The 22230-nt window shown below is 38.9% G+C and overlaps 1 protein-coding gene across 2 annotated transcripts; it reads left to right on the plus strand.

Moving 5' to 3' along the window:
* pcolceb (procollagen C-endopeptidase enhancer b) lies at positions 1–14852 on the plus strand. Of its 2 annotated transcripts, XM_062993270.1 has the most exons (9): positions 1–107; positions 4379–4487; positions 6203–6461; positions 6911–7035; positions 8378–8514; positions 9877–10685; positions 12067–12144; positions 13700–13870; positions 13978–14852. In XM_062993270.1, exons 1-9 carry the CDS (start codon positions 19–21, stop codon positions 14106–14108), a joined length of 1908 nt encoding a protein of 635 aa, XP_062849340.1. In that variant the 5' UTR covers positions 1–18; the 3' UTR covers positions 14109–14852. The 2 variants fall into 2 exon arrangements, with proteins under 2 accessions (XP_062849340.1, XP_062849341.1); XM_062993271.1 differs by lacking the exons at positions 1–107; positions 4379–4487 and adding an exon at positions 5874–5891.
* Positions 14853–22230: the final 7378 nt, after the last annotated feature.

A 22230-nucleotide genomic window follows, 5' to 3' on the forward strand; every position in this document is an offset into this window, starting at 1 on the left:
TCCTCACTGAAAGCAAGGATGAAGGCTGGAGTGTGTGTGTGGTGTGTGGGCCTTTTGTTTTTGGGGTTCAGATGGGCACAAGGACAAAGCCAAACCAACTTCACAAGGTGAGTGTGTATGTGTGAGTGCGTATGTGGAAGTGAAGTGGTGAGTGGGACGGGGTGAATGCACGTATTCATTATGCAGTAATCTGTGCTCCTGTGTGTGCAGGACTAAGTTCACTGCTGAATCAATGCTGCTTCATTGACTTTCAGCAGTCAGCAAGGGATTATATTTACTAGAAAAAGTAAAAAACTCTTTTCATTTTTATTTTGCTATCAGAAAAAATACAAATTAAAGCCATTTATTAAAAATGAAGAAAAAAACAAATGCATATTTAGGTTATGTCACTGTATCTTTATCATGCAGGGAAGAACTCAGAATCAGTTAATGCATATATCAGTCTGGGAAATAAAGAGGTCGCGTTTGGCAATGTTTTATAAATGGAATATCCCTCAAGCCAAGTTATTTCCAGAAAAGTTGGGACATGTTCTAAAAATGCAATAAAAACTAAACATTGTAATTTGTTAAATCTCTTAAACATGTATTTAACGATAAAAGTACAATTTCTGTGATTTTACTGGTAAACTTAATTTGATTTTGTAAACATAAAAAAACAGAAGAATGTGCCCAGGCGGCGCAGCGGGATATTCCGCTAGTGCACCAGCGTCGAGATTCTGAACTCCTCGGTTCGAAAATCGGCGTTGCCACCGGTCAGCTGGGCACCATCTAGCAGGCATAATTGGCAGTGCCTGCAGGAAGGGATGACCGGAATATGTGCGTGGGGTCTTCAAATGCTGTGTAAGGACCCTGATTCGTGGATAGAGGTGCCTGTGCAGAGTGCATGGGTGGAAAGGGTTTCCGTTAAGGGCTGGAGGTTTGGGCAGCAGTCCCTCCTCAGCTGCAAAAATACTAAATTGGGAGAAAAATGTGTAATATATACAGTGTATCACAAAAGTGAGTACACCCCTCACATTTCTGCAGATATTTAAGTATATCTTTTCATGGGACAACACTGACAAAATGACACTTTGACACAATGAAAAGTAGTCTGTGTGCAGCTTATATAACAGTGTAAATTTATTCTTCCCTCAAAATAACTCAATATACAGCCATTAATGTCTAAACCACCGGCAACAAAAGTGAGTACACCCCTAAGAGACTACACCCCTAAATGTCCAAATTGAGCACTGCTTGTCATTTTCCCTCCAAAATGTAATGTGATTTGTTAGTGTTACTAGGTCTCAGGTGTGCATAGGGAGCAGGTGTGTTCAATTTAGTAGTACAGCTCTCACACTCTCTCATACTGGTCACTGAAAGTTCCAACATGGCACCTCATGGCAAAGAACTCTCTGAGGATCCTAAAAGACGAATTGTTGCGCTACATGAAGATGGCCAAGGCTACAAGAAGATTGCCAACACCCTGAAACTGGGCTGCAGCACAGTGGCCAAGATCATCCAGCGTTTTAAAAGAGCAGGGTCCACTCAGAACAGACCTCGCGTTGGTCGTCCAAAGAAGCTGAGTGCACGTGCTCAGCGTCACATCCAACTGCTGTCTTTGAAAGATAGGCGCAGGAGTGCTGTCAGCATTGCTGCAGAGATTGAAAAGGTGGGGGGTCAGCCTGTCAGTGCTCAGACCATACGCCGCACACTACATCAAATTGGTCTGCATGGCTGTCACCTCAGAAGGAAGCCTCTTCTGAAGTCTCTACACAAGAAAGCCTGCAAACAGTTTGCTGAAGACATGTCAACAAAGGACATGGATTACTGGAACCATGTCCTATGGTCTGATGAGACCAAGATTAATTTGTTTGGTTCAGATGGTCTCAAGCATGTGTGACGGCAATCAGGTGAGGAGTACAAAGATAAGTGTGTCATGCCTACAGTCAAGCATGGTGGTGGGAATGCCATGGTCTGGGGCTGCATGAGTGCAGCAGGTGTTGGGGAGTTACATTTCATTGAGGGACACATGAACTCCAATATGTACTGTGAAATACTGAAGCAGAGCATGATCCCCTCCCTCCGGAAACTGGGTCGCAGGGCAGTGTTCCAGCATGATAATGACCCCAAACACACCTCTAAGATGACCACTGCTTTATTGAAGAGGCTGAGGGTAAAGGTGATGGACTGGCCAAGCATGTCTCCAGACCTAAACCCAATAGAACATCTTTGGGGCACCCTCAAGCGGAAGGTGGAGGAGCGCAAAGTCTCGAATATCCGCCAGCTCCGTGATGTCGTCATGGAGGAGTGGAAAAGCATTCCAGTGGCAACCTGTGAAGCTCTGGTAAACTCCATGCCCAGGAGAGTTAAGACAGTTCTGGGAAATAATGGTGGCCACACAAAATATTGACACTTCAGGAACTTTCAATAAGGGGTGTACTCACTTTTGTTGCCGGTGGTTTAGACATTAATGGCTGTATATTTAGTTATTTTGAGGGAAGAATAAATTTACACTGTTATATAAGCTGCACACAGACTACTTTTCATTGTGTCAAAGTGTCATTTTGTCAGTGTTGTCCCATGAAAAGATATACTTAAATATCTGCAGAAATGTGAGGGGTGTACTCACTTTTGTGATACACTGTATATATATATATATATAGATATATATATATATATATATATATATATACAGTATATATATATATATATATATATATATATATATATATATATATATATATATATATATATATATATATGTAATGCCTGCAACACCTGCCTGAAAAGTTTGGACAGGGCAATATATGACTAAAATATGCATAAAAAAATTTACATTTTTAGCAGAAGCCCTTTATCCAAAGCGACTTACAACTGAGACTGTATACATTGCAAGCAATTTAGGGTTAAGGGTTTTGCATAGTCCTGAATAGTCCTGTATTTTAACTGCTGAGCTACCACTGCCCCTACAAGTAACACTGTTTTGGAAGGTTCCACAGTTGGTGGTTTTACTGGTAAAGTAAAGTGGTAACAGGTGAGGTCATCAGATTAAGTATTAAAGTATCTCCACCAAAGGCGTAGTCTCTGCAAGAAAGGATGGGTCATGGTTCATCACTTCATATAAGTCTTCATGAAGAAATTTAGAGAAGTTTAAAGACAATTAAGATTGCAAAGAATTTAGGCCTTTCACCATCTGCAGTTTATAATATCATGAAAAGATTCAGAGTGAGGGGAGAATCCTGCTACCTAAGGGCCAAGGGCCATTGAGTCCTCAGGTGGTATTGTTTGACAAGCCATAATGCTACCATGAGGTACATAGCAACATGGGCTCGGGAGTACTTTGGAATATCATTTTTACTTAACACAGTTCGCCACTGCATCAAGAAATGCAACCTAAAACTGTACTATGCAAAGAAAAGGCCATTTTAATTGTGTGCCTTTCTCCTGACCCAAAGTCATTTGAGATGGATAAAAAGACATGGAAAAGTGTTCTGTGGTCAGAAGAGTACATGTTTCAGCTTGTTTTTGGAAAAATGGACATTCAATTCTAAAGACTATCCAGATTTTTACCAATGCAAAATACAAAACCCAGCATCTGTGATGGATTGGGGGTGCATCAGTGCCCTTGGCATGGATGATCTGCAAGTACCATGTGAATGTACCATTGATGCTTCACTAGTTTTTACAGCTATTTTATAGGATATTTTTTAATTATGCCAAACAACATGGTTATGGATAAACTGGGTTATTTTTAAGTTTTCATTTGGTCTATTTTAAAATTCATAATATCATACAGATTAATGCCACTTAAATAGACCAAAATAAAGCCAGTCTGTTTTATGACACAACTGTCTTTGATTTTTCTTAATTGGACGGTGTTTGATCTGAGACCTGTACATCTGAGACAAAGCTTTTTATTGTCTGAAGCATGTGAGTGTGTGTGCTATGAGAGATGAAAGGTAAACATGGTTTCAAATAAAACTTTAAGCTAACAAGCATGATGCTCAATAAATAAGGCTGTTCATGTTAATATGCCTAATGAAAATGCTTTATTTGAAGAAAAGTGTTATGCATGCACTTTGCAAATGTGTTTGTGCGTGTGAGATAAGTAGAGAGGGTTGTATACGTGTAATATGTGGGTAAAAATGATAGGACAAATTTTTTCTGGTTTCTCAAATTTTTTAAAGTGACAGTATCGAGAATGTGCTCGGCTGCCGTTCTTAAGGTTTTGGAACAGAGAACGGCTGTTAGGGCTTCGGTTATTTGTGCTGTGTGGTTCGCGTGTGTTTGCACAAGCATGCCTTTACAGATTGCTGCAGCCAGTGCCAGCACTACGACCAAATGCTAAGATAGAATCAACATTTTTGAAATGCAAAATCAACTCTTTTTCTTTCTGTAGGCCGATTTTCCTGTGCGGTGGTCATTTAACAACAGATTCAGGCTTTGTGGCTAGTGAAGACTTCCCCTCTCACTACAAACCAGATTCCAAATGCACCTGGTACATCACTGTGAGTTCTCCCAGCCACATCTCTTTACAACAATCAAGATCACAATATATATGTATTAAATATATACACTTACTGACATATTTATCTACTAAGTATTAGACCCACCTACATGATACATTATATGGCTAAAAGTATGTGGACATATTTAATTGGTTCATAGTTATTGAGCTGTTGAGTTCTCATAGTTTATCACATTTATTGCTAGCAGGTGTATAAAATCAATTATATAAAATAATTATAATATATTAATAATTAATAATTAAAGGAATTACTTTAAATGTTTTGGCTGACCAACTTGATTGTTATTTGTAAGTATAAGCAAATTCTGAATTTAATGTGCCCTACACACTCAATACTCAACTTAGAGCAAAAAAGTGTAAAGTAACTGAATATTTACCATCTACTGGATATGATATTTTGAGGGAATATAGAGAGATCTTAGTCCATGTAGGGCAAGGCTAAATTACAACTGAATGTATGTAACCTTTGTAAAACTGTGATTATGTATATAACAAATCATATAATCCTCATAGCACTAAGTAAAAAGTTGAATTCTTAAAGAATGGTATGAAAAAACAACTTAATCATTTAGCTTAATCATTTAGCTTAAACAAGAAACCCAACCTATGTACAAAAGAATGGTTAATTTCAGATATATGCTTATTTGGTTTTCTGTACTGCCAACTACTTAGAAATTCTAAAATTAAACATATCAGTTTGGAAAAGGTTACGAAGCCATTTCTAAGACTTAATGGCTCAAATCTAAACAGTGAGAGCCATTATCTTAAAACTAAGTAAACTTAGAATAGTGAAAAATCCGCCCTGAAGTGGCTGAAGTGGAACATGCTAAGAGTTCCTCAAGGGCTCAGTAAGATCTCATACTGATTAAAGGAAAGTAGCAGTGCCTAACACTGGACTAAAAATCACTTGAATGATTCCCTAAGCTTTAAGGATATTTTCCTATGACAGAAACAGAAAAGCAAATTCAATATGATTTTCATACTCAATATGATTTTCATTACTTTATAGTAAGAACACTTTACCAACACTCAAACATGATGGTGGTGGTTTGATGGTGTAGGGAAATTTTTCAAACCCTGGGTCGTGATCCAGAAAATGGGTCTCAGAGAAAAAATAATAATAATTAAATAAACTTATTTTAAATTTATTTGTCCTTATTTGTCCACATATGCCCCCATGTTGAGGCTTTATGTTACATTTTGTAAACCACAGTTTGCCATCATTTTTATTAATTAAGTATATTTTGTTTTGTGTTTTGTTTTGAGGCATTGTTTGTGTTGCCAGGGTAACTTGTAAAAAAGTTGAAAGACCCTGGTGTAGGGGGTCCATGGCAACTCACACACTATAGTTAGTAATTGAATATCTCTAAGTTGTACTTAAATGGTAGGTTAACTGATATCATGACTAATGAGTATAAGTACAAGATAGATTAATTAGTAGAACTGGCAGTGGCATGAGTTATATATTTTGTTTGTTTGTACCAAATACCAATATCCTAAATTCTAAAACCCAGTAATTCTTTACATACCTTGTACACACTTAATCCACAGGCATATTTACACACAGAAACATCAGAAACATATCTCTCATATTTAATAAGTGGGTTAATACCATATCAATTTGTATTCTCATTAAAGCAGATTAAGTATTAGCACCCTAAAAGACAGTATATTAACACTGAGACTCACCTACAGGTTCCAGAGGGACAAGTGGTCATGCTGCAGTTCCGTATCTTCGACCTGGAGGCAGACCCAACCTGCCGATATGACTATCTGGATGTGTATAATGGTCACTCGTATACAGTGCAGAAGCTGGGCCGATTATGCGGGACATTTCGGCCTGGTGCTCTTATCTCCACCTCCAATACCATGATGCTGGAGATGGTGTCGGACTCTGGCAAAGGAGGGCGAGGCTTTTTGGCCTTTTTCAGCGGTGGAAAGCCACATGTAGAGGGTTGGACATTTTATGTTTTTCCGTTTTAGTTCAGTTAAGTGTATTAATGTAATTTTTTATTATTTTTAATGTTTTAATGCTGCTATTACCAGCAAAAGCTTTGCTTAATAATTAAATCACAAGGATTATGACAATGACAATTTAGCTAACTAAAGTGTTTGCGTTTGAGTAAGTGTTTGTTGGTAAATAAAAACAATCCCTAGTAATCCTGTTCCAAAATCTACCTGAAAGCCTTCTTAGATGAGGAAAGGCTGCTATAGCAGCAAACATCAGGAAATTATTGTCATTGCTCAGAGGTAATTTGCAGCTGATTACTTTTTTATTAATAAACTAAATTGTTATTATAATTAAATAGAATTCTTTCTACCCTATAATCCAGTACAGATATGTGTTGTCACATTAGTGTAAAACATTTGACCTGACAAAAGATATTCTTTCTCTTCACACAGAAAATGAGTTCTGTGGTGGCAGGCTGACCTCATCCCAAGGATCGATAAAGACTCCAAACTGGCCTGATTCAAACTACCCAGCTGGCATCAGCTGCTCCTGGCATGTCACTGTACAAAACAACATGGTGAGAATGTTACACCTCATTCACGTTTATTTCTCTCACTGGACAGTAGGAATATGTATATAGACTTTAGCTCCTTAACACTCCAGGGCCTCTATATATTGGGCTTCATAATGGGCCACAAATGTTAAATGTGAGGTCTGCAGACAAGTCTAGCACCTGGACTCTCTTACTATAAATCCATGCTGTTGTAACATGGGTAAAATGTTGTCTAGCTGAAATATACAGTGACATACCTAGATGGCTGCATTTGCATTTTCGACATTTAGAAGATGCTTTTATCCAAAGAGACTTACAGTACTGTGACATTATATTGTCTAAGCAATTATGGGTTAAGGGCCTTGCTCAAGGGCTCAACAGTGGCTACCTGGCAGTGATGGGGCTTGAACCAGCGATCTTTTGATTACTAGTACAGAACCACTAGGCTACAACTGTTGCTTTAAATGTACACCTTGGCATTGATGGTGCCTACACAGATGTGAGTTAGCAATTGTATTGGCACTAACACACCCCCATACCATGACGGACACTGGCTTTGGAACTTTGCATTGGCAACAATAATGGTCATTCTCCTCTTTGGCTCAGAAAACACAACTTCCTTTAGTTAAAAAAAAACAGTTGGAAAAGTTGGACTTGTCAGACCACAGCATGGTTCTACTGTGTGTCAGTCTGTGTCAGATGATCTGTAGCCAAGTGTAGTTGTTGGTATTTCTGGATGTTGTTGATAAATGGCTTCTGTTTTAACTTAGTAGCTGTCATGATGAACTGTGTTTACTGACAATGATTTTCTAAGTTTCTAATAAGTTTTTCAGGGCCAGTAAGGTAATGTTCCTTACAGAAGCTGTCAGTTTTTAATGCAGTGCCATCTAAAGGACTGGGGGTCATACGCAATAAATGTTGTTTTTTGGCCTTACCCTTTACACAGAGAGATTTAACCCTAGATTCTCTAAATCTTCTAATAATGTTATTAACTGTAAACGAGGAAATTCCTGAAAACATTAACAAACATTGTTTTTAACTCTTGGACTATTCGTTTACACTGTTTAACACTGTTACACTGGCCAACATTGACCCGTTGAGTGTGTGTGTGTGTGTGTGTGTGTGTGTGTGTGTGTGTGCGCGTATGCGGATGTGCAAAGCCTGGGCTAAGAGACTTCATTGATAGAGCGTGTTTATGGAGCATGAGAGTGAAATAAAGTGAAAGAGTTGTATAAAAAAGTTGCATAAAAGACTTCTGTTAGCTGCAACATTTTTCTGTTTACATAGCTACATGTATGTGTGTGTGTGTGTGTGTGTGTGTGTGTGTGTGTGTTTGCATGTGCATGTGCATGTAAATATTTCCCAGGTGATTGAAGTGAAGTTTGAAAAGCTGGACCTGGAAGCTGACAAATATTGTCGTTTCGATTACGTGGCTTTGTTTAACGGTGGGGAAACAGAAAGTTCACGACGTATAGGCAAATTCTGCAGTGACACTGTACCAAAGTGAGTAACATTACACATCACATTAATGCCACACTACACTTCATAAAATGTGTATTATTATTATTATTATTGGCATGTTTAACTGTGTACATTTAATAACAAAGATCTCACTCACTCACTTTCTTAACCGCCTATCTAATTAGGGTTGTGGTGGGGTGCTGGAGCCTATCCCAGCTTTTCAATGGGTGCAAGTCACACAGTAACACCCTGGACGGGGCGCCAGTCCATCGCAGGGCAGACACACATACACACACACACACATACACATACACACACCCATTCACCTATAGGGCAATTCAGGGTTTCCAATTAACCTGACTGCATGTTTTTGGACTGGGGGAGGAAACCCGGAGGAAACCCATGCAGACACGGGGAGAACATGCAAACTCCGCACAGAAAGGACCCGGACCGCCCCGCCTGGAGATCGAACCCAGGACCTTCTTGCTGTGAGGCAACAGTGCTACCCACCAAGCCACCGTTCTGCCCATAACAAGGAGGATAGAATAGGGATAGCAGAGAAATGAAAACTGGTTGTCACAATATGGCAATCTGCTTGGATTGCCTGCAGCAACCAAATTCTCGGACAAGTAATGACACCCAGAACAAGCCGAGGATAGCAGTGCAGGGGCCACACCCCACCAACTGGTGCAGTCCACACATGGGTCCAAAAATTAGGCCTACTCTGTAAAAGAACTGTCATACCACTTCTGGAGCAGCTTGCTCATCCAAGGTGGTATCTCATGATGCCCAACAAGTGTTGCAACACCCACCAAGTGTGCTGGACTAACGTACAAGCAGAAAACCAGACTGGACCAAGATTAGCATCATGGTTTCATTAGAAAAGCAGGTTTCCAAAAGAGGGGGCGGCAAATCTAAGAGAAAGAAAGCATGATAAATAAAACACTTCCACATGGAGCAAATTAACAATCAACAGCAGGTGCAGGTGACTGTCAGTTAAAAGAAACTGTCACCTAAATTATCTGCATCTCCATGCCCTCTCTACCAGCCGCATTTGGCAAGGCAGAAGGACATGATTCCTTAGCCAAGATCCCCTGACAATCTCCATGGTAGGTAGGCCAGATATACCATGTGTACAAAATCAAAGTTTGGTCCCCAATGGGACACCTTTGGTATCATTGAGAATGTTGATTGCAAGTCAGGCTTACACGTCCAACACAGTGCCAGATTTCACAATTGTTATTTGACTCATTTTACTAAATCAGCCCAATTTAACCCAGATTCACAAAAGAGTAGAGGCTGTTGTAGATACAAAGAGGGGAGTTCTATTTCAATGTCAATGTTTTTGCCACTATATGAATGCCCATGTTTTTAAATCTACAGCATATTTTCTCTCTGTCACAGGACTGTCGTCACCAATGGGAATGAACTGTTGGTGCAGTTTGTTTCTGACTTGAGTGTGACAGGAGCAGGATTCATGGCTCATTATAACAGCATCCCACGTGGCTCACAAAGCCCAACACCAACCCTGGACACTGTTTCTGGACCTAGAGTGGACACGGATGCCGTTGCTAGAAAAGCTGTGCCCAAACCTAAACCCACAAATAAACCTAAGCTTATTCCTAAACCCAAGCTTATTCCTAAACCCAATACTACAAGTAAACCCAAACTTACACCTACACCAATTACTACAAGTAAACCCAAACCTACACCTACACCCTTTACTACAAGTAAACCCAAAACTACACTTACACCCTTTACTACAAGTAAACCCAAAACTACACCTAAACCTAGACCTCCATCTAAATCTAAATTTGTTATTAAAACTAAAGCAACACCAAAACCCCCATCTAGGCCACCAAAGCTTAAGCCTGCCAGACCATCTCCCAAGCCAGCCAGGGCTGTAAATAAGCCTAAACTACCAAGACCCACATATAGGCCTAAACCCAGGCCTACACAAAAACCTGTTGCAAGGGTTACACCAAAACCTGCAGTAAAACCAACTCTGAAGCCTAGGGCTAAACCGACTCCAAAACCTAAGCCAACATTAAAGCCTGTGTTGAAAGCTACCCCCAAACCAGGAACCAAGCCAGTGAAATCAACTGTGGCACCTAAAATCAAGCCTAAACTTGTTGTCAAAGCTACCATGAAGCCAAGGCCTAAACCTGGAACCAGAACTAGCATTAAGACTACAACAGCTGGAACAAAGATATGTAAGTAAATTTGAAATAACCAAGTCTACTGTGTGTTTAGGTATAGACGTCATTATTTTGTACCATATCTATTTGGACATATCTAAATCATGACATGTTTTATTAAAAAAATCTAAATTATAATGATGCTGGACTAACACTAATAAAAAAATGACTTTGTTGCCACTTCAGAGACTCATCTTGCATGAATGTGTCCTCAGCCAAGCCTAGAATAATGTGTCAGCCGGCCAATAGCACCTCAGAAATTTGAATTAGAATCAGATGTTTTTCCCCTTTATCTTGTGATCTATTTATTTCCAACTCCTAACTCCACTGCCACTTGCACAACCCACAATCTGACCAAGTAATGCTGAATTATCACACGCCCCCCAGGTGTCTAGTCTGCGACCGTTTCTTTTCACATGCCAGTGTTGGGTTCCAACACAGAACCAGAGGTGGAAAGAGTACTGAAATATTGTACTCAAGTAAAAGTACTATTACTTTAATGAATTTTTACTTAAGTACGAGTAAAGTTACTAGTCTGAAAATCTACTCAAGTAAAAAGTAACTCTGTTAAGGTTGGCACTAGGCCAATAAGGTTTGTTAGGAACCACAACGCGAACACCAACCACAGACACAGAGATTAAGTCAATGAGTTTATTTATTAAACACCAAAAGTACCAAAAAACCAGTGGCACTAGGGAGCGGCAGCAGGGGTGATAAAACCGCTGAGCAGGGAAGAGGGAGGAGATGAGCAGGAACCAAGGAGAAGGCAGGGAGAACCGGCAGGAGTGCTGGAGGCAGGAGGGACTGGGAGGATGGTCGGAGAAGGCAGCAGTAGAGCAGGAGGCAGATGGAACCAGACAGCCGGCAGGAGGATCAGTGGCAGAGCTGGAGCCAGGTGAATCCAGGTAGAAGGCAGGAGAAACCGGCGGAAGCACTGGAGCCAGGAACAAGGAACACCAGAAATCCAGGGGACGCAAAGAGCTGTAGAAAAGTTCACAAAACCAAGAGATCTGAGCAGTCTTTCAAACTGGTATCATCAGACAATCTGGTGAAGAGTGGTGGAAAGTCAGAGCCTTATGAAGGCTGGGGAATGAGGAGTTAATTGGGAACAGGTGAGCTCAATCAGCACTGGGAGAGATCTATTGGCTGGGGAATTGGGCTGATGATCCCTTTGGCTCCACCAGGTGTCGCCAGAATGTTCCAATGCAAGGTATAATGATAAAACCAGCCTGGTGGAACTCCTAACAAACTCGTTTAAAATGTACTCAGAGTAAATGTTACTTAGTTACTTTTTTAGCAGGAGGGCATGGCTCTTTTTGTTTTTTTTTGTTAATTTTGCCTTAAATGTCGGTGTGTGTGTGTTTAACACTTTTATCCTTCTGTGCTCTTTACACAGCACAAGCAGATCCACAGTGTGCACAACCATGTACCAGGACAGGAACACTTCTGACTAGCTTCTGTCCCAGTGACTTTGGTAAACTTCTGTCTGCCATTTAACTCCTTATTTTTACTCAATTGTACTAATTTAGCTATGTTAGTAATTTAGTTATTATAGAAAAAGATTATTCTGCCTGTGTGGTGCAGCATCATGTGCTTTAGTGACAAAATATATTTTCCAAAAATACTCATTATACAAGAGTTTATGCTATTTAAAATAACCCAATACTGTATAAGTTCTTCTTCACGCATTGCTTGAGTGTGACTTATAACTTGTGGTGTCCTAATATAATAACAATTAAATTGCCAAATCACCTACTTAATGCAGAGACTGGGTGTAAATTAAAGCCTCCATATGGCTCACTAGGACTTGGATGAGACATTATGTCTGGATGGATGTAGAACAGTTGTAGCCTAGCGGTTAAGATACCGGACTAGTAAACAAAAGGTTGCTGGTTCAAGCCTCACCACTGCCAGGTTGCCACTGTTGGGCCCTTGAGCAGGGCCTTAACCCTCAATTGCTTAGACAATATACTGTCACAGTACTGTATGTCGCTTTGAATAAAAGCGTCTGCTAAATGCCAAAAATGTAAAACATTAATTGCAGTTTCATGTTGAAAAAGACGTAATATCTGTTCCACGGGTATTTATCTGCAGTAAATAGGGACATGCTTTTTAAAAAATTTCCGCTATGTGCTTCTGCACTTTATCTTTAGTAAGGATGTTACTTGTTGCTGCTTTTAAAAAATGACAGTTTTGTAGACTAATGACCCAACACGGCTTTAATTATTATCATTTTACAGTTATTGGAAAAATAACTAATGGATCTGTTCGAAAACCTAGTTAGTGGCCTTGCTGTCTACTGCCTATACCTAAGTAGAGAGGATTTTAATAAGTCATCGACTTATAAGACAGGTTATTCAGACAAGCTACTTAGACTCATTAGCTCATTAGATTGAATAAATTGGAAAAGCCCTCTTCAAAGTGCGCTGTCCAGCCCAATGACATCACAAGAACCAAAGCTCATAAAGATTTGGGTGGATGATTTACATGTCTCCGAGAAAGCCCACAGGACTGGTTGCAGTCATGTAATAGGAGTGATGTAAGGAAGTCCCATTCCTAGGCGTTGCAATCACAAGGCATTACAGTTTTATAGAGTGAACAAAATTGTGTCTTGGGCCATGACTAATGATACAGTAATAAGATTACCTAGCCTGTTAATAACCAAACTATACAAGCTCTATAACTGAATGCCCAGTAACATGCTTTCCTGTAACGGTGCCCTCATTTTCAAAGAATAAACTTGCTAACCAGGCATGTGGCCAAAAGCATCATCGACTTATAAGACAGCGATTAACGCGATTACGTCACTGTAGTTTTCACTTACTAAATTAACACAGTTAAGTCAAAGAGTATAAAATTCATTTAATGACTATTGTACAGGCTATGACTATTTTATGAGGTCGCCACTGGGCTACAGCACATAATTCCACCCATAAATTATAAGAATTATTTTTAGATTTTGCTGATACAAAGTAATATTTTTTTTTACTTAGGTCTCTGACTGCCCCTTTACTTATTTTCTCTCTCAGTGATGACAGGGAAGGTGACATCAGTGACTCCAGGGCCCCGTGGCAGCGCTGAGGTGGATGTGTACATTATGAAGGCATATAAGAAAGATCGACTTAACATCATCAAGAGAGGCCCTCTAATGACTGTGACTCTCACTGTCCCCTGTATGAAGTGCCCTGCCCTGCGTAAAGGTACACAGTGTTCATACTCCGCAGCTGCACAGATATTGCAATATTTCTTCAACTATTTCAGTGCAATTTTTTGATGTGTCTGATTCTGTACTTTTTTGTCTTCTTAGGAAGTAACTATGTGATGATGGGGAAGGTGAATGAAGAGGGACGTGCCATTTTGAATCCTTCCAGCTTTGTGCTTCTTCATAAGGCTGTACATGATAAAGCACTAACCATTCTTGCAAAGAAAGCATGCTGACCTCATCTGCATCTACCAATCACAGTACTGCAAAATAACATCATACACTGTATGATATGACATACAGTATAATTTCAAGTTCTTATATGTTAATAACAACATATACTTCAGATTTTACCATTTTATCAGCTGTTTATATATCCTGGTGCTATAAATGAAGAGCATATTGACTTAAGTTGAAATACTAACCACTTCAACATGAAACTAAATGTGGAAACACAAAATACAAAAAAAGACTTTTTCTACATTACATTACACCATTTCTACATATTCTAATTAATAATAAAGACACCATTCAACTACCCCCACCTTTTAGAAGGATGGAGGTTAGTGAGGAATGGTCAAACAATCTAGGGCTCATTTGCCAATTCTGCAAACAAGTATTCAGAAATGAACACAACATTGTGCAGTGGTTTCAGAGCTAATGGACTGTTATCTTTTGGCCACTACATTTTACAGCTTATTTGTAAAACTGCCTGTGCAATCTCATGCCATGCATGGTGCTGTGTAAATGACAGTCATTTTCAGTGGTCCAGATTTCTTTTCTGATAAAGATACTGTCATTATAGTTTTAAGGGTAAATAAATGAATTCTTGCTCTTGGACTTTTAACTGAAAATAACTATATGTGACTGATTTGATTCAAATTTAAGTCACATAAACATTAGAATGTGACACATTTATTTGCTATGTGTTTGTGCTATTTGTAACATTTCAACAACAGTGATTAAAGGACTTAACTACATTTCAGAGTTTTTTTTTTATTTATCTTTATTAGTTTAACATTTACAGCATGTGGGCTCTATTGCAAAAGGAGCTTTGACCACTATGTTTGATAGTTTTTCTTTATTTACAACCCCAAATCAAAAAAGTTGGGACAGTATGGAAAATGCAAATAAAATAAAAGTGCAGTGTTCCTTACAGTTTGAACCCAAGATATTTCATGTTTTGTCTGCTCAACTTAATTTCATTTGTTAATATACCTCCATTCCTGCATTTCAGGCCTGCAACACTTACCAAAAAAAGTTGTGATGGAGGCAATTTAGGACTAGTAATGAGGTGAAAAAACTAAATAATGATGTGATTCCAAACAGGTGATTGTAGTCATGGTTTGGTTCAAAAGCAGCATCCAGGAAAGGCTGAGTCTTTGATGACCAAAGATGATCAGAGGATCTCCAGTTTGTCAACAAATGCATAAGAAAATGATTGAAATCTTTAAAAACAATGTACCACAAAGAAAGATTGGAAGGGATTTGCATACTTCTCCCTCTACAGTGCATAATATCACTAAATGATTCAAGGAATTGGGAGGAATTTAAAGGCCAAGGGCGAAGCTTAATCTGAACGCCCATGAACATCGATCCCTCAGACGGCACTGCATCAAGAACCGCCACTCAACAATAGCTGATATAACCACATAGGCAAGAGATTACTTTTGCAAACCTACTACAATACAGAGTTACATGCACAAATGCCACTTAAAACTTTACTGTGCAAAAAAAGAAGCCTTATGTTAACCGTTATCCAGAAGCAGCGCCGACTTCTCTGTGCTCGGAGGCATCTAGGATGGACCATCACACAGTGGAAATGTGTATTGTGTTCAGATAAATCAGCATTCCAGGTCTTTTTGTAAAAAAAAAAATAATAATAATAAAAAAAAAAAAATTGGAATGTGTTGCAGGCCTGAAATGCAGGGTTGGATGTTTAATATGACTTTTGTCGCTGTACCATTGAGAGCATTCTTACAAACTGCATTTCTGTGTGGTACGGCAATTGCTCCGCAGCTGACCGGAAAGATCTCCAGCGGGTGGTTACAACCACCCAATGCATCACCGCCACCCAGTTACCCACCATACAGGACATTTACAATAAAAGGTGCGTGGGCAGAGCGAAGAACATTATCAAGGACGTTTCTCATACTAACTATGGACTTTTCACCCTACTTCCGTCTGGCAGGCATTACAGGATCCTCCGCTCTCGTACCAGCAGGCTCAGGAGGAGCTTTTTTCCTGAGGCTGTAACCCCGCTAAACTCTAGCACACCATTGTAAAAATATCACTGCACTTTGTACCACATTTAACTCTGTACTTTTTACAAATGTTTCATCTTGACTGTATATACAATCAGTATTTTGCAAATTTGCACATGGCACTATTGCACTGTTTACACCAGCACGATAATAATGTATATACTGTATATACTTGCTATACTTATATACTTCACTTTATTTATTCTCATTCATTACCCATTCATGTAGCCACTTTAGTCACCTTCATTACTCTGTAAATACATATTAGTCTATTCACTGTACAATCATCATTATCTGTTTAATAGTCTTAATATTCTGTTTAATAGTCTTAATATTCTTATATGTCTCCTCATTTCACCTATCTGGTCACTTCTGCACTTTAACTGTGTATTATATGTATATAATCTCTATCTTGCACTTCTGGTTAGATGCTACTGCATTTCGTTGGCTCTGTATTTGTTTACTCTGCACAATGACAATAAAGTTGAATCTAATCTAATCTAATCTAATCTAATCTAATCTAATCTAATCTAATCTAATCTACTGTAATCTAATCTAATCTAATCTAATCTAATAATAAATTAAATAAAGTTGACCAGACAAAACAATGAAATATATCAGGTTCATTCTGTCTGCAATGAAATAAAAGTCAAAGTAAATGTAAGAAACTGTTTTTTTTTTTGGTTTTTTTTGCATTTTCCATGCTGTCCCAACTTTTTCTGATTTGGGGTTGTATAATGTCCTTTTTCAGTTATCATTTGTTCATTAATCTACCTAGTCTACACATTTCGACGGTGCAGTCAAGTTGCTAGTCTAGCCTAATCCTAGCCTAAGGTTGGAGGAATCCAAGAACGTGCTAAACCTTTAAAGATAGTGACTAGAGCTGGGTGGTTCCTGAATCATCCGGGTTAATGATTCGAATCTTTGTACTGAATCAGGAATCACAAGTCCGAGATCTCAATCAACCCGGTTCCTATGAGTCCCCTGACTGGCTGCTGTTAAGTTCTCAAGGCGAGTGAGCAGGCTCACTGGAAACACCGCGGACTCAGATGATTTGGCTGAACCGGCTTTACTCCAGTCCATGAATCTAAGTAATACGTTAAATATTCCAATAAACAAGCGGTTAAACACACTGGTGTTTGTTATGTGGCTGATTTTATGCACATGCTATTATTATTATTATCATCAGTAGTAGTGGTACAGATTAGTAATGCAGCATAATTTCTTGTAAGCAAAACAACAAAATATAATTATATTATTATTAAAATGCACATGCTTACAGGCTACTTTAGTACTGTACCACTTAAGGAGTATCATAGCCCTTCCCCATTGTAATTTATTGACTGTTTGTTTTGGTGCCACTGTGGCTGCCTGACTGGGTAAAGTTACCATGGCAATTTGTTGTTGACCATCCCCCTTGAACCCTTGACCCATTAATATACCCATGTGATTGGTAGGTGAGTCCACCCCGCTCTCCCCCATGATCAAGATTCCACTTAGAAAAAAGTGTCAACTTGTCACTGACAAGAGAATTAAGAGAGAAGGATTTATTTACAGAAGATGAGTGCACGGAAGACAAGTGATATTTGGATGCATTTTCATGCAGTAAATCAATCGCAATCAAGATGTCAGTACAAGCGACTCAAGTGAACCGGATCACATTACTGAGTGACTCAGATTAACCCGAGTCTATAAAATGAACCGAATTTACCACCACTAATAGTGACTGGAGGCATAGTTATTATCATGCTAGGTGACTGCAAAGGAATTCCTAAACGTTGCTATTGTATGTGTTGCTAAGTAGTTGCTATGATATATTATGTAGTTGGTACAAATAAATGAACACAGACACAGGTGGCGTCACATCAATGTCAAAACTATCGCGCGCAACTTTTAACATTTCGCGTGTGTAAATATCCCTCTCGCGAGCACAAAAAGAGGAATTGCGTGCACACTGATCATAAAATCGCTCTCAAACTGTCTTTTTCACTCTCGAATGTTGTTTTTCTGCTCGATTTCATTGTTGTGCGCGCGCGCGAAAGCAAATTGCGCTCGGCTGCTCTTTCTGCGCGAGAGAAGATTTTGCGCTCGCGTTTTCAAAGGGGCGGTTTTGACAGTTTGGGGGCGGAGTCAGGGCCGGCTCTATGCACGCCTTACTTCCGGGTTCTCGTGTACGGGACAGATCAACTTCCGGTATTCAGACGCCGGTTGTCAACAAGCAGATATCGTGGCTCTCTCTTTTACACTTGTTCTCTTCAAGATTAACCTCGTCTGACGGTGAACGATTTTAAATGTACAACACCAGCTACATTGACAAATATGAAGGTAAGTACGTTTGCAAGCATTTCCTTATAACCATGCAGGTAGGCTAGTTGTAAACTGGTTAGTGGTTGTTTTGCTAGACTAGACAAACACTACATCTAGCTTGACAGACCAGTATTGAGATTTATGTTTTAGTTAGCTTTGAAGCATACATTACAATTTAATTTTGATGCATCTTCTCCTTGCACAGTGTCAGGTATATATATATATATATATATAATGTATGTGTGTGTGTTTAATTCCCAGGTGGAGTGGTCTGGGTTCTTTCTGTGTGGAGTTTGCATGTTCTCCCTGTATCCATGTGGGTTTCCTCCGGGTGCTCCTCCGTGTTTCCTCCCACAGTCCAGAAGTGTGTAAGTGAGGTGAATTGGAGACACTAAATTGTCCATGACTGTTTGATATTAATTATTTATTATATTAATATAATTTATATTAATTAATTGATATTGATGAATTGAACTGATGAATCTTGTGTAATGAGTAACTACCGTTTCTGTCATGAATGTAACCAAAGTGTAAAACATGACTTTAAATTCCTAATAAAACAAACTTAACATATCTGACTGAATATATTACCAATTTACCCTCAATCTTTTCATTAAGTGTAAAAAGTTTTGTTTGCCAATATATTAATGAGTTATCTTTTATTTATTATCAAATGTTATGTCAGACCTTTAAATTTTCATGTCATTTAATTAATTTGATGTTACAGTATTAACATGTCTTTCTCCAAAAAAAACATTTTTGTAGTAAATGTGAGGATAAACTTGATTTTTTTTTTATTTTTTTTTTTATGTTTCTTACGGCAGGTTATCAAGACATAATCATTACAGAATTTATCAGTGTCAAGCTGGCAGCAATATGCTGTTCAATTCAAAACCTTGTATCATGTTACAAAAGAGAAAAAACTGACTTTCATTTAAAGTTAAATGTAAAAAGATTTTATTTCAAGTCTTTAACACCATTCAAGTGGTCTATTCATCATGAAATGAATGCTAAACAACTGCCAGATTCACAAAACGTGAGAAACGGCAAAGGTGGAGATAAACTGTTTTACACACTCAATATGGACAAGTATTGAAACACCAGCTCATTTATTGTTTCTTCTGATATCGATCCATCCATCCATCTATCACTGATCAGCCATAACATTAAAACCACCTCCTTGTTTCTACACTCACTGTCCATTTTATCAGCTCCACTTACCATATAGAAGCACTTTGTAGTTCTACAATTACTGACTGTAATCTGTTTCTTTGCATGCATTGTTAGCCCCCCTTTCACCCTGTTCTTAATAATCAGGACCCCCACAGAGCAGGTATTATTTAGGTGGTGGATCATTCTCAGCACTGCAGTGACACTGACATGGTGGTGGTGTGTTAGTGTGTGTTGTGCTGGTATGAGTAAATAAGACGATAAATACAGCGCCCGGTGGGCAGCGTCCTGTGACCACTGATGAAGGTCTAGAAGATGACCAACTCAAACAGCAGCAATAGATGAGCGAAGGTGGACCAACTAGGTAGAAGTGTCTAATAAAGTGGACAGTAAGTGGACATGATATTAAAAAACTCCAGCAGCGCTGCTGTATCTGATCCACTCATACCAGCACAACACACACTAACACACCACCACCATGGCAGTGTCACGGCAGTGCTGAGAATCATCCACCACCTAAATAATACCTGCTCTGTGGGGGTCCTGATTATTAAGAACAGAAAGGAGGCTAACACAGTATAGAGAGAAACAGATGAACTACAGTCTGTAATTGTAGAACTGATAAAATAATCAAAGAGTGTAGATATAAAAGATGTTTACATAATAAAGAGGCTTTTGTTGGTTTTTATGCTTTTGTTTAACACAGAAATAGAGTATAAACTATAATATATATTTACAATATTTAAATGTACACGTTATTAAAAAAAGAAAATTGCAGATAAAGGCGAGTGTTTAGCTTCATGCCTTGTCAAGTGGTCCAATCCGATAGTTCACATGCAGGTAAAACACAGTAAACAGAAATGGACATAGCGATCACCATGTCGAACAACTTATGCTCTTTTACCCGTCGAATGCAGCGTTCAACATGAACCCTGAGAATGTTCCGATCCACCTCGATCTTGTGTTTGAAAACGCAAACTCTACATATTCACCGCTATACGACATGTTGTGTTTAGAACTTTGCTGGGGGTTCTCACAAAACAGAAGCTAGACTGTCCGACTAAGGCTAAACGGAAACACGTCACAGAGCTTGCATGCATAGAGCCAATAGCATTCGCTGATAGAGCCGGCCCTGACTCCGCCCCCAAACTGTCAAAACCGCCCCTTTGAAAACGCGAGCGCAAAATCTTCTCTCGCGCAGAAAGAGCAGCCGAGCGCAATTTGCTTTCGCGCGCGCGCACAACAATGAAATCGAGCAGAAAAACAACATTCGAGAGTGAAAAAGACAGTTTGAGAGCGATTTTATGATCAGTGTGCACGCAATTCCTCTTTTTGCGCTCGCGAGAGGGATATTTACACACGCGAAATGTTAAAAGTTGCGCGCGATAGTTTTGACATTGATGTGACGCCATACAGGTGCACCTTATGAAACTCGAACAAAACCTCGAACCGTGTTGTTTTGTGAGACCTTTTACCGTTTAACAGTACCAACCTGGGTGTATCTAAATGTCTCCATCTGGTGGACTAACTGAAGTGGGTTCATCATGCACTTCACGGCTGTGTTGTTTTTTGGAACTACAGTTAAGGCGAAATGTTATGAAAATAAAGGTGTCGGTTCTTCGTGTACCCTTATTCATTTAGGATCTCTCATCTTTCCCATAGCACTGTCTATTTTTGTTATTCCAATGTATTCTAGTCTACCGTGATGTATTAGTGTCATGTTACTGTGTGTGTGTGTGTGTGAGAGAGAGAGAGAGAGAGAGAGAGAGAGGTGAAGTGTCGTAGGTTACTCTGTTCTCCAGCTGCTACTGTAACTCACTACAACTGACCTACCAACATACATATAAGTCAATGACATTACGACTCTTTTCCTGTTCATGTGCATGTAAGTATTGTAATAAATACGTGACATGTATCACATTATTTAAAAATATATATTTTTTAAAATATTATTGATTTTAGACATCTCAATGTCCAATTTTATGAAGAGTTGGCATGCTATTGCTCCATAAAAATATGCAGTGTAATAAAAATTAATTTAGCCCCTGAATTAATTAATGTCAAATTTAAAACGCCAGTAAAAAGCCATTTAACAACATAATAAAATTAAATAATAAAAAAAAGAAATTATCCAGATTGAACTGCCTATATCAGGCATCTTCAATATACTTCTGTGACACAATGAGTCAGTTACATTGACTGAGTTTCTAAAGTCACCAGATGCAGCTGAATAAATTATTAATGGATCAATTAAATTAAATTAATGAATCAATAAAATTGATTCAGAATTTTTTCTGAAACTGTCAATCTGGTTAATTTGATTGGATAATTACATGAATAAAAGGGTATATGTGTTCCTATTAAAGTGACCAGTAAGAGTAAATATAAAGTATATTTGTAATATTTGTTGTCATGAGGGGCGCTCAGATGGCGCAGCGTTTAAAAAAAACTAAACACGCTAGCACACCATAGCTGACATCTCAGACTCACGAGTTTGAATCTCAGCTTTGTTACCAGCAGGCCAGGCACCTATACAGACATTGACTGACTCAACCAAAGGATAGGATTGCCAGATCGGGATTCCTCACAATTGCTGCAATTACGACCTCTGGGATTA

Source organism: Trichomycterus rosablanca, chromosome 4, assembly GCF_030014385.1.
Source record: "Trichomycterus rosablanca isolate fTriRos1 chromosome 4, fTriRos1.hap1, whole genome shotgun sequence".
NCBI classification, from domain to species: Eukaryota; Metazoa; Chordata; class Actinopteri; order Siluriformes; family Trichomycteridae; genus Trichomycterus; species Trichomycterus rosablanca.